This window comes from Gopherus evgoodei, chromosome 4 (assembly GCF_007399415.2).
Source record: "Gopherus evgoodei ecotype Sinaloan lineage chromosome 4, rGopEvg1_v1.p, whole genome shotgun sequence".
In the NCBI taxonomy this organism is placed as follows: domain Eukaryota; kingdom Metazoa; phylum Chordata; order Testudines; family Testudinidae; genus Gopherus; species Gopherus evgoodei.
The window spans coordinates 13,354,668-13,368,571 of record NC_044325.1 but is presented as its reverse complement, the minus strand read 5'-3'; the positions used below and the strand labels follow the sequence as shown (position 1 = coordinate 13,368,571).

The 13,904-nt window shown below is 37.8% G+C and overlaps 1 protein-coding gene across 1 annotated transcript in view; it reads right to left on the bottom strand.

The window, feature by feature from the left end:
* The window catches only part of KIAA0586 (KIAA0586 ortholog), a 137,433-nt gene that overhangs the window by 77,240 nt on the left and 46,289 nt on the right, over positions 1–13,904 (bottom strand). Inside the window, 4 exon segments of the mRNA XM_030558475.1 lie at positions 7,080–7,160; positions 8,752–8,859; positions 12,383–12,570; positions 13,635–13,823. Coding sequence (XP_030414335.1) covers positions 7,080–7,160; positions 8,752–8,859; positions 12,383–12,570; positions 13,635–13,823 — 566 coding nt within the window.

Here is a 13,904-nt window from a genome sequence, read left to right as displayed (position 1 = left end):
TACAGACCAAACCTATTAATATGTCATCTTCCAGTCTCGTCGTGAATGATCTGTAGTTAATTCTGCATTTCACCTCCTAAGGGACCTTTGAAAATATCTATCACGACTACCAGTCAAAAAAATGACAAATTAGAAGTTATTTTAGTCCTAGTTGGAATATTAATCATTCTATTTTCCAAATATCAAGTTGAGGCCATCTCTATTCAGATCTCAAAGTATATTCACATAATGTTATAGAAATAAAAAATGGCAGAAATGATCAGGTAAATATGAGAATTCTGTTTTATCATTGAAAAAATTTATTAATAGTCTCTTATCAAGTTCTCCAATAACTTAATCATGAATTATTTTTTGACACTGATTTTCAAAGGCTTTCATGGTGTAGGCCTTGGCTACATTAACCATTTTCCATGGAAAAAGCAGTAGTCCATCTAAACTGAAATGCTTTGCAAAAATCTTGATTTTGCCAAAATTCATTTAGAGGAAAAAAGGAGGGGAATGTTCTGACAACGGTGAAATGTCCTGTTTCAACATTTCTGCTGGTCACACCCTCTGCTCCAGCTTGTTACCAGACTGTTGATTCCAACGTTGCATAAAAACTCATAGAATATGATTAAGAATAACTTCAATGCCAACTAGTAAACTATGTACAATAGGCTAACTAGCCTACCGTAGGTACAAAAATTATTTTTTGTCCTTTGGATAAGCAGCCATTCAGGGAAGGCAGAACTGTGGATGCTGCTACTATTAAAAGGATATTATCAGATAAGAAATTTCTCATTCTATAGCCCTATGTCTCCCACAATACTGTTACATGTGGGAAGTAGCAAGCAGAGAACAGAACTAGGGAGGGATAAAGAGGCAGAATAAGAAGTGAAGGGAGGGCTTTTCCCATCAATTGCCAAAACGGAAAGCGACTTCTGGATCAATGCACGCAGCACCTTCCTTTTGAAGGACGCTTCTGCAGAGGATAGGAAGTCCACCTTATAGTGTCTAATAAAAGGGTTAATGCTGCCATGCAGATCTCCTCAGGGGAAGAACATGGGCAGAAAGAGCCTAAAGACACCATAGATCTTCTGTTTTGATTCCGTCAACACAGGTTCAACCTGATGCTTTGTACGCCTTGACAATGCATAATCTGATCCATCTAACAAGATATAGTTTAGATAGCTGGAGCCCTTGTCACTTCAGATGAAGGGAGATGAACAAAGAATCCAATCTTCTTGTTGAATCGATGCACTCAATATATATCGTTAGTACTCCAAAAGCATTCAGATTATGCCACAGTTTTTCTGCAGGATGCTGTGGCTTTGGATGGAATGAGGAAGGATCACCCCCATGTAGCATGGAAAGATGAGTTCACTTTTGACTAGAAAGATTATGACTTCCTTCATACTACTTTGTCATTATGAATGACTCAATGAGATTTATGCACAGATAAAGCTGCCAACTTCAAGACTCATCTAGAAGTCATGATAGCAACTGTCATAAACAGATAGCTAAGGGTTAATGTCTCTTTCACCTGAAGCACCTGACCAGAGGACCAATCAGGAAACCGGATTTTTTTCAACTTTGGGTGGAGGGAATTTTGTGTCTGAGGTCTTTGTTTTCTGGCTGCCTGCTTTCTCTGAGCTTTGGAGAAGTAGTTCTGTTTTCTAATCTTCTGCTTCTAAGTGTAAGGACAAAGAGATCAGATAGTAAGTTATATGGTTTCTTTTCTTTGGTATTTGCATGAATATAAGTGCTGGAGTGCTTTGATTGTATTCTTTTGAATAGGCTGTTTATTCAATATTCTTTTAAGCAATTGACCCTGTATTCGTCTCTTAATACAGAGAGACCATTTGTATTTTTTCTTTCTTTTTATATAAAGCTTTCTTTTAAGGACCTGTTGGAGTTTTCTTTACTTCAGGGAAATTGAGTCTGTACTCACCAGGGAATTGGTGGGAGGAAGAAATCAGGGGAGATCGGTGTGTGTTGAATTGGCTAGCCTGATTTTGCATTCCCTCTGGGGGAATAGGAAAGTCCTTTTTGTTTCCAGGACCGGGAACGGAGAGGGGGAGTCACTCTGTTTGGATTCACAGAGCTTGTGTCTGTGTATCTCTCCAGGAGCACCTGGAGGGGGGAAGGGAAAAAGGATATTTCCCTTTGTTGTGAGACTCAAGGGATTTGGGTCTTGGGGTCCCCAGGGAAGGTTTTTCAGGGGGACCAGAGTGCCCCAAAACACTCTAATTTTTTGGGTGGTGGCAGCAAGTACCAGGTCCAAGCTGGTAACTAAGCTTGGAGGTTTTCATGCTAACCCCCATATTTTGGACGCTAAGGTCCAAATCTGGGACTAAGGTTATGATAGCAACCAAGAAACAGGTTTTGATAGATTTGCAGAAAGGTGAGGATCCATGTAAATGGTTTAGAAGGGTGCTTTCTGCACCAGTGGTAGGTCCCATTTGGGAACAACTGGTCTGACTGCAGGTCTAACCAGTCTGACTGCTCTGAGAAATCTGAGTACTTGGATTCTCTTCCAAGGACGTCAAGTAAGATGCTACTTGCGGCCAACATCTGGCTGCATACTGTAGTGTTGAACTGCCCATCAAAACTACACAAAGGAAGGGAATACCTCATATGTATCAGAATTGGGGTTGATGCTGGACTGCAGAATCTGACTGTCCACATGGATGGGGCAGCTATACTGGTATCACTGTTAAAACTTTTTTGTGTACATAGTCTCTAACTATTACTGTTGAGGAGAAACCTTCAAAAAGAGAGCCTGAACCAACAGCTCTAGGGTGTGAACTGTCACATTTATTTCAATGGGTGCTAACGCCTCTGCTAATGAGGATACTTTGATTGTCAACATAGTTAATTATTTCATTGCTCTCCAAAGCATAAACAAAAAGAAAGGGAGTAACTTGAAGGGCTATCTTAGCATTTCTCCAAAGTGCAAGATGCACCAAGACATAAGAAGGCAAATGCAGAAGGGTTATTATACATTACCACAGGTAGGCCTTTAACACAATATGCCAGGACAGCAATGGGGGCACAACACATTTCATTTTCCTCGGGACTCAACTTTCAAAAATTTGGGAACTACTCATTATCCAATGACAGAGTAGCTAACTAAAATTAGCATTTTAACATCTTAAGTAACTTCTACCACAAGAAATCAGAGAGAAGTACTTAGCACAGAGAAAACTCGTGGACCAAAAGTACCAAAAAATCCTGTGCACATGAAATTGAAAAACCAGGAAGTTTTTTTGACAAATACTTGTCTTAACTTCTAACAGACTGTACTTTTCATGGGAGAAAAAGGCCAGTTTTCCTGCATAACATTTTATGGACATGTCTCCGTGCACATTCAAAGGAAAGCTAATACTATAAAAGAGGATTGCTTTTGATGTCTTAAATATTTGTCACTCCAGAGACCTGATTTTATGGTTCCACATTATTTTTGTCTTGCACATCTTTAAAAACACTATATATATGATCATGAGCCAAACATGTGTTGCCACTGAAACATTATTTTGTTTTGTGGTTAAAATGCATACCATTGCCAAGAACAAAAAATAAAAGCAATCCTGGAGAAAAATGAAAAATGTTAACATTTAAAGAATTTAGATGCTGTTAGGTTCCTTTTACTGTTATTTCTTAAATTGATTTCTTAAATAGCTTCCCTGTTCATTTTTAAAGAATAAGCATTTGTGCAAATAGAAAAAAAAACTGCCAAAGTAGATTTATTAGTTCTTTTAGAGAAGTTCTGGCCATTTTTTTAAAGAGTCATTTGCATAGCTTTGATAGAACTGGAACATATTTTTAGATATATTGTATACTTAATACACATATTTCTGAAGTGAATTTACTATAGTGGTCACAAATGGAGCTCTCTGAGTGGCTGTCAATACGTTTATTTGCATGTTCATATATTTACAAGGTATTATGGACAGTGTTTCTTACTTTTATTTCCAAAATCCATTTGGTAATAAGAACACTATATATGCAATTCATTTTCAAGGGCTGCAACATCACTAAATGATGTATGCTCTGTCTTACTACTTGATATTAACTTCCTTCATTGCTATTGTCCAATAAGTGCACAAACAGGTAGGTCTCAAATGCTAGTACCACTACTGATTCTGAAGTGCTGTTCTTCAATGCCATGCCTTTATTTCTAAGGAGTCTAGGCATGTACAATTAAAACCCAGTTCTTAAAATTAAGTTAACTCTCCTCCCTTTGTTTGTCAAAGGTCCTTTATCTATTAACAAATTACATATTTATTTCAACAGTGAAGAATAAGACTGTTCAACAAGTAGATATAATATTTTAAGTTGTTCGCAAATACAGGGGAAGACCTCGGTATTGATACAAAAATTAAATTAATAAAATTATTGTAACTTTTAAAAAGCACACATCAAGCAGAAACAAACCTTGTGAACATTTTTAGGAATAAATCTGATTGCGAAAAGAATGCAGTGCAGGGTTGTGTTATCAGAGTAATAAATGTAGAGGTAAAGCAGGCCTATTTGAACCCCTCCTGCCTCTTCTTTTCAAAGATAAAGCTGTGTTTAACCCACACAAAGATTTCTAGAACTAGCCTTACTGAAACTGATTTCTTCTGTAAACACATTGAAGTCTTTATTCTTTACATTTGGAGAATATTTATGGTGGGAAATGTTTTACAGAAGATACCGGTTACTTCCAAGTAACTCATGTCGACACTTAGAGATGAAAATCTTCATTGTTTCTCAAATACTTAAGTTTGTATATGCTTCTTTCAATATGTACATTTGCAAATATTTTGTAAATGCAAGCCTGATAGTACTGTTCTATAATTAGCAAACTGTTTTATGTACAAATATAGTAAGTTCACTTTATGATGGACTAATTATTAACATAAGAAGCCATTAAAGTATAGAATATTTATATTAATAGCGAATTATGGGAGTGAGCAAACCTTCATCCAATGCAGGAAGACAAGAAAATCATCATTCCAAACACTGTCATGTAGAGTCAACCATTTAGTCTAAAAAGACTTTCTAAAAGTTATTTAATTTTAAGACTGTTTTGAGAACTAAAAACTCTTTAATAAAGAACAGGAGTGCTTGGACTTTTTGAATTTAATTTCCTGTCATACTATAAGAAAAAAAAATCTCAAAAAATGGACTGAATAAAAGAGTTAAAACATTAAGCTATCTGAATCTATTCTTCAATGGCCTTTGTTCTTTTTGTGGCAGAAATGTCTCATATTCATTAACAGGCTGCATATTCAGGCTTGGTATACACTGTGTGTGTGTGAGGGGGGGAATCGATCTAAGATATGCAACTTCAGCTACGAGAATAGCATAGCTGAAGTCAACGAATCTTAGATCGACTTAGAATCACTTACTTCACGTCCTCGCAGCGCGGGATCAACGGCCGCCACTCCCTCATTGACTTTGCTTCCGCCTCTCGCCGAGCTGGAGTTCAGCAGTCAACGGGAGAGTGATTAGGGATCAATTTATTGAATCTACACTACATGCGATAAATTGATCCCCGATAGATCGATCGCTACCCACCAATCCGGCAGGTAATGCAGACGTACCCTCAGGATATGAAAGTCTCACCTAGGCCAACCCCAAAGGCATGAAGCCAGTCAAAGAATGACAGCAACCAACCTGAATCTAAACAAGAATGAAAGAGGTGTGTTTTCCCTACGACTTCATGAAAATAAGGAGAAGGATATAAAAAACACTGAAGTGAGCACTCCCTCACCACCACCTTCTGCTACTCTGCTTAGACAGTAAGCACTCCACAACTCACTCAACCCATCTCTACAAGCAAACTGCCATAGACAGTTAAGAAAAAAAAGAGAAGACTCAAGAAGAAATCAACCCAAGGAAATCTCTCCAAGACGTCAGTGTGGGTTGGTGAGAGAAAGTTAACTAAAATACTACCAAGAGATTAGATTTAAAACTCTTGTAATGATTTTGTTGGATTACTGAAATGCTATTGTAATTTTAAAAAGACAAAACATTTTTTCCGATCAATCACCAAATGGTTATACCATGTATTCCTGGAGAAGAAAACGAGTCAAATGTTGGTAAACAGAAAAAGAATGAGTTTTAATTAGATTTAAGATTCCTAATATAGGTTAATTGGCCTGTCTCAAGATAGTTCCTTAAATGCCTTCTTCTAAGTAACTGATTTGAATATTTTCTTCGGTTTCATAGGATGTAGTAAAGAAAGACAGCCAGTTTATAACTGGTAATTTATTAATAACCAACAAGTCCACTTGCCTTGAAATAAATATTTTTTTTGCTCATCTATAAATATTCACAGTTATCTAAGGCTATAATAAAGAATGGATTCATAATAATTTTAAATAATATTCTTTGGTCTTAACTTTACCAAGAGAAAAGAACACCTCAGAGTTGTTCACTCTCAAGGATGTTAATCTCTGTTAAAAGCTCTCTACAGAGAGACGTACAGAAAAAATTATAATGGCAATAAGCAGTTTATCATTTTGGCTTGGTCATTTGTGTTGTTTAATGCTTTCTTTTCTTTTCTTTAGTAATAAAATAGCTATGGTTAATAATTATGATTTTGCTTGGTCTTGATCACACCCAAGCAAGCAGCTCCCAACTAAGATACATACATTTTCAATAACTGCCAAAGATCATGCAAATCTTGAATTGGACTATTCAGTCATGAGAGACATTGCCAACCATTTACATCATAGGCTACAATTCCCACCCTCTCTCACAGACAAAAGGATGCCAACTATGACCACAGTGTCTCCAAGCATATGTAAAAGAAACACTGTGACTAAATAATGGAAGCCATGTCCCTGAGTTAGCAGAAAGAGAAACAATAAGTAAGAGCTGGCCTACCATTTCTTGTTTCTCTAAACCAAATGTTTTTAGTCCTTTAAAAACAAAATTACTTGGCATCCAACAATTTAAAATCACCCCTTTCAATCTCACATAAAGCTACATTAACAAGATGCGTATTTTTTATAAAGTACAATTTTTAATGCTGTATTTCATATTGAGGAACAGAACAGAATTGAATATAAAAGTCAAAGGCAAGGGCATTTTTGGGATGTAATTACCTGAATGATATCAGTAACATCAACAAAATTAGTTCCTGGGAACTTTAGCTCTTCCTCCTCATACTGAGTTTGTTCTGGACCCTTATAAAAGGTAGACAAAAACATATATATCTTAAATTAAAGGTATAAACTGTAGAAAAACTTTATACTGAGAATATGATCAAGCTACAGTGACCATCTTGCTGCACACTAATTAGATCTTAAAATAATCACCATGCAAATTTTTGTATCCTAACAGTTAGAGGGATTTCTCTATACACCAGGAAGAGGACTAGATGGTATCCGTTAAGCAATTCAATAAAATGAACACTAGCACTCCTTGGACTTGGCTGTAGGATTTAATAGAATATCTCTGCTTCAGAATCTCAGGACAATATTATTTTTATAATTATCAAACTTTTTTTTTTTTTTTAAATACACAAGAGAGGGACAAATGACTTCACAATGAATCACTCAGTCTGGAAATACCTAAATTAAGGTTCCCTAAAGCAACTTAACTCTACTTCCTTGTGCATAATCATTACAAACTTTTTAAATTACATGATCACAAGCTCTTTTTTTGGGGGGTGGGGGGGAGAGGGATTGATTGGGGGAACGGCAGAACCCTGCCTCATTCAGTGGCAGAATGAGAATAACAGTTCAGCTGAATGATGAAAGAGTTGTGGTAGTGAATGAGGCAGGGGTCTGTGGGAACATCACCTCATGCAGTGAGGAGGCTGGGTGGTGTGCAGCGAATGAAGCAGACACACATATGCTGAACAGTTAAGGAAAAAAGAAATATTGAATAGTTGCCTCATTCAGTTCACATAGTTCAGCCTGTGCACTGAATGAGGCTGAGGTCCTGTGGAAGAAACAATATGTGATCTTGTCATCATATGCTTCAGTTTGCAACCTTAACATTCTTTGGATAGTTTTCTCCCTGGAATTCACACAATCTTCATTACTTCTTAAATGCTCTATGACAACTCCTGGAAAGTGACACAGGCAAAATCATGATTCACAGATCTGAAGGTCAGAAGGGGCCATTGTGATCATGAAGTCTGACCTGCACCATACAGGCTATAGCATCTTACTGAGTAGTTAGTGACTTGCCTATATTGCTGAATAAGGGAGCTCAAGGCACCTCCTTAATCCCTTGCACAGCTACCCTGTATTGTCAGTTTGTGAGTAGGGTGGCGAGATGATCCACAGGGCCACTATTCCCCACCCAAGGCAAGCGGACAGGGAATGGACATAGAGGGGGCAAGGAGTGGGTGAAGCCTTCTCTCCTCCACGTGCCAGCTAATATAGCTGAGCCTGCATGGATGGAGAAGCAATGTGCTACTGGTATGGACTAACAGCAGATTACTTCCTCTCCCCTGCCTCAAAAGAGTCACAATTCTTTCCCTGTGCTGTTTGTGGGGTGGGCACAGTTATGCACCACTCCTTACTCAGGGATGGAAGGAAATTAACGATCTACACCTTGTTAAAGATTTTGTTTAAAAATAAAAAAAAATAAAAAATCCACCCATCTTAGAAGTCACAATTTAGTTCTCTTTTCTGTTTACTAGTGGGCTTGCTTCCTTTAACAAAGAAGAAATACTACATTAGACCATTTGATAGTAATTGAACATTAATGTATTAATACTTACTTATCAAACTAACACCAATTCTTAGGCATTTAGACTAATACCTGAATCAGACTGCTGACGGGAAGAAGTGCTGCTTCAGAGCTTGTAGAAGCCTGGTTTATAGTCACACTGTCATTTGAAATACTGTCAATATCTACATTCGGTAATACCTAAAATGGAAAACACCACAGTCCAAAATCGAAGTCTGTATTAATTAATACATAATAAAGCTAAGAACATTCCCCCAAGAGTAATTCTTTCTCCTTTTTTTCTGTTATCTTACTTTTCCTGCTCTCCATTTCATTTGAGGTCTTCAGTTTTGTTATCGATAATAGATTGTTAACACCCTGGGACCTTGTCATCTTGTATGTTTTCATTGCCGAACATATGTATGGTAATTTTGCATAATAAATTCACCATCCCAATTCACATCAATTATTCAGAATTCTGTGATTGATTGACTCATGGGTCATTTATGTTGCCTTATAAGCAACTGTGTAGTTAAGTGGATTTCTAAGTAATAAGCGGTAACTATTAATTTTGTAATAGGCACATTGTAACAGATGTACAATCTTTGTACAATACAGTTAGAAGAAGAATTAGAGTGATTATGTTCTTTGCAGTGACAAAGATTTTTTTAACGAGTACACAAATGCATTAAAAGAAACGCAAGTACTAGTTTAAATCTTTGACAAAAGCCTCATCACTTGAAACATTTAAAACAACTGGACAAAGCACTACCAAAAAAGTGTGTTGATGAGAAAAGTAGTGCACTGTTCTATATGGGATTTTTTATTTAAATCTCTTTCTTCTATTATTCAGAAGTAGTTCTATTTAAAGGGGTTAGGGGGGAGCGGGGGAATACTGACAGCATATCTTCTGCTTCAGTTTGATTCTCCAATGAACACAGAATACTGAATTTTTGATAAAACATTCACTTCCATTTCCATGACAACAGACTCTCATCACAAACATGGGATGGGGAGTTCAGTGGTTGACTGGTCTGAAGGGAAACTGAGTTGCAAGGAAACTCATATTTAAACAAAAATTTTAAACGGCAAAGCGTTCAGCCAAGTAAAACAATTGTTATTGTTTTAAATAAATTCAACTCTCATTTTTGAGTTTTCTCCAGGATGAAAGTCTCCCTTGACACAAGGAATATACTTGCAGATACATTCTTTTTTCAAACAACTCTATTCTGGTTAAATAATAAAAATGATTGTAAAAAAAATTCAAAACAATTAAGCACAGGATGACTGATTTTTGGTTTACACTACACCATATGGTGTTAGCATTAAGAGAAAAGGCATCCACCAATGCCCAATAATTCACATAGAATAACAAAACTGTAAGCCTGGAAAAGACCACAATAGTCCACCTAGTCCAGTTCCCTGCACTCAAGGCAAGATTAAGTATTAACTAGACCATTCCTGACTGGTGTTTGTCTAACTTGTTCTTAAAAACCTCTGATGACAGAGATTCCACAACCTCCCTGGGCAATTTGTTTCAGTGCTTAACTACCCTGACAGTTAGGAAGTTTTTATTCTCCTTTTTATAGATTGGCACAATCTTTGCCCTATTCTCTGATGTTCAACCTAAACCTCCCTTGCTGCAATGTAAGCCCATTGCTTCTTGTCCTATCCTCCTTGTAACAACCTTTTATGTATTTGAAAACTGTTATCATGTCCCCTCTCAATGTACTCTTCCCCACACTAAACAAACCCATTTTTTAAAATCTTTCCCCATAGGTCATGTTTTCTGGACCTTTAATCGTGTTTTTCCTCTGGACTTTCTCCAATTTGTCCACATTGTTCCTGAAACATGGCACCCAGAATTGGACACAACACACCATTGAGGCCTTATCAGCACAATGTAGAGTAGAAGAACTATTTCTTGTGTCTTGCTTACAACACTCCCGCTAATACATCCCAGAATGATGTTTGCTTTTTGGCAACAGTGTTACATTGTTCACTCATATTCAGCTTGTGATCCACTACAACCCCTAGATTCCTTCCTATATGTGTGATTGTTCCTTCTTAAACGGAGTACTTTGACTTTGTCCTTACTTAATTTCATCCTATTTACTTTAGACCATTTCTCCAGTTTATCTAGATCATTTTGAATTTTAATCCTATACTCCAATGCACTGGTAACCTCTCCCAGCTTAGTACGTCCACAAACTTTACAAGTGTACTCTCTATGCCTTTATTTAAATCATTTATGAAGATATTGAACAAAACTGGACCGAGAACCAATCCCTGTGGGACTCTACTTGATATGCCCTGACCGCTTGACTGTGAACCACTGATAAGTACTCTCTGGGAATGGTTTTCCAACCAGTTATGCACCCACCTTACAGTAGAACCATGTAGGCTATATTTCCCTAGTTTGCTTAGGATAAGGTCATGCGAGATAGTATCAAAACCCTTACTAAAATCAAAATATATCACATCAGCTGCTTCCCACCTATCCACAAGCTTGTTACCCTGTCAAAGAAAGCTATCAGGTTGGTGTGACACGATTTGTTCTTGAAAAATCCATGTTGACTGTTACTTATCATCACCTTATTATCTTCCAAGTGTTTGCAAACTGATTGCTTATTTGCTCCATTATCTTTTTGATTACTGAAGTTAAACTGACTATGAATCTCTCAGATTCATAGACTTTAAGGTCAGAAGGGACCATTATGATCATCTACTCTGACCTCTTGCACACTGCAGGCCACAGAACCTCACCCACCCACTTCTGTAATAGACCCCTAACATCTGGCTGGGTACTAAAGTCCTCATTAAACTTGCAAGTGACCCGTGCCCCACACACCACAGGAAGTCAGAAACCCAACAGGGTTCCTGCCAATCTGACCCGGGGAAAATTCCTTCCCAACTCCAAATATGGCATTCAGTTAGATCCTGAGCATGTGGGCAAGACCTACCAGCCAGACACCTGGGAAAGAATTCTCTGTAGTAATTCAGTGTCCTCCACATCTAGCGTCCCATCACTGGCCGTTGGACATATTTCCTGCTAGCAGTCCTATCATACCATCCCCTCCAAAAACTTATTAAGCTCAGTCTTGAAGCTAGTTAGGTTTTTCCCCCCCTCACCAGTCTGTAATTCCCCGGGTTGTCCTTATTCTCCTTTTTATAGATTGGCACGATCTTTGCCCTACTCCCAGGCTCTGGAACCTCTCCAATCTTCCATGAGTTTCAAAGATATTTGCTAATCACTCAGATATAGGCTGACAAGTGTGAAAAATTGGGATGGGGTAGGGAGTAATAGGAGCCTATATAACACGAAGCCCCAAATATCGGGACTGTCCCTATAAAATCGGGACATCTTGTCACCCTACTCAGATATCTCCTCAGTCAGCTTGAGTATTCTAGGATGTATTTCATCAGGCCCTGGTGACCTGAAGACATCTAAACTTGTCTAAGTAATTTTTAATTTGTTCTTCCCCTATTTTAGCCTCAGATCCTACCTCATTTTCACTGGTATTCACTATGTTAGTTCTTCAATCGCTACTGACCTTTTTGGTGAAAACTGAAACAAAAAAGGCATTTTGCGCTTCCGCTATTTCCACATGTTCTGTTATTGTCTTTCCCGTCTTCACTGAGTAATTGGCCTATCCTGTTCTTGAACACAAACAATCTTTAGAGAATATTAATAAGTACAGCAGTTGTTGTGCTTGCTTCATACCTGCACAGTGAGTTTAGGAGGGTCCTTTTTTTCTGATCTCATCTCTATTACTGCTATGTTGGGTTTCTTTAGCTTAGGTTGTGGTTTTGGAGAAGTTGGAAGAACAGAGGTGGTCACTGTAACAGGGTGTGGTTTACCTATGACGACTCCAGCAGGCTGTGGTGAGATGCCATTAATTTGCATTTGACCTAAAGACAGTTGGTCAAGAAACATAAAAACCTTTAATTTATCGATTAAACAGAATAAAGTTAAAACTTAATATAATTCAGAACATTTTTGTGAATTTTATAAAAATAAGATTAATTTTCTCTCTCACTGGTCAAAATCTGGTGTCTTATCAGTTAAAATTTAAATTTTTATCCATTTTTTCGTATTAATTTTTTAAGCCTAGATACCTGAGTATTTTCCCAATTGTTCTGTAGTAGTTCAACTGACTACAGTGCCATCTAGTGTTATAAAAACAAAAACAACAACAACTACAATCACCTGTGCTACTCAAAAACTTGGGTCATCATAACAGACAGACATTTTTGTTCTTTGACCTACAGAATACGGGCTATATAAAATCAAAACCTACATTACACAGTCTCTCCCTGCCTCCTCCTATCTGGAACTAGTAGGCCAGTTAGTCAAGATATGATTCAGGTTATAACATCCTTCGAGCTTTGACTGCAGCCGCTCTTTTTTGTATATTTATTATTATCTTTAAGTATCAGCTTAATATTAACCTCTGTTTATATACCAACAGTACTCAGACTATATCTGCTCTCAAGAAGAGACTATCTCAGTGGTGATCAATGGGCTACAATCAACTTGGGACAATATTATTGAAACTGTTGGGCAGAAATGATCAATTTATATCTACGCTCTGTCATGCAGACTAAATTCCAGGGCCTGGAATTCATTCTCTGATTAACAATGGCTCCTCCTGTAGAGCCAAGGGCAGAGCCTCAGTGATGGGAAGAGTAAGGAGGCTGCTGCAGTGCAAAATGCCAGCAATCGCTCCTCTACCAGGATGTCCTCAAACAGGCAGCAAAAGGTGCGAGTAGTGCTGGCTAGGAGTGGGCCTGGCTAGAAGAACCAGAGGATACACAGATTACCGCTGCAGCCTCTGCTAGTTTAGCTTCTATGGAGTCCCACCAGAATTTAACACTGCTCCCCAAATTATACAGAGAGATAAGAGATGCTTCTCTCAGATCAAGCTGGGATGAATCTGGCCCATACAACTCAATAGGATTTTGGTTGTTCTTACCTAATGGAATAGCCATAGGAATTAGATGGCCTTCAAGTGGACCGGACAAATCAGGCATTTCTCTGCTGGGGCTGAAAAGATAGTGGCTTTCTTTAAGGGGTGCAGAAAGTGGACGCTGCCTCTTAGGACTGATTATTACTTTCTGTGTGCAAGAGTTGGTTTGTGTTCTTGCTGACTTTACCTTAGTACCTGCAATGAGAATCAACTAAATTATACATCTCTCACATGCATTCATATGATGTCATATACTAGTATAAGCTTATGTAATAC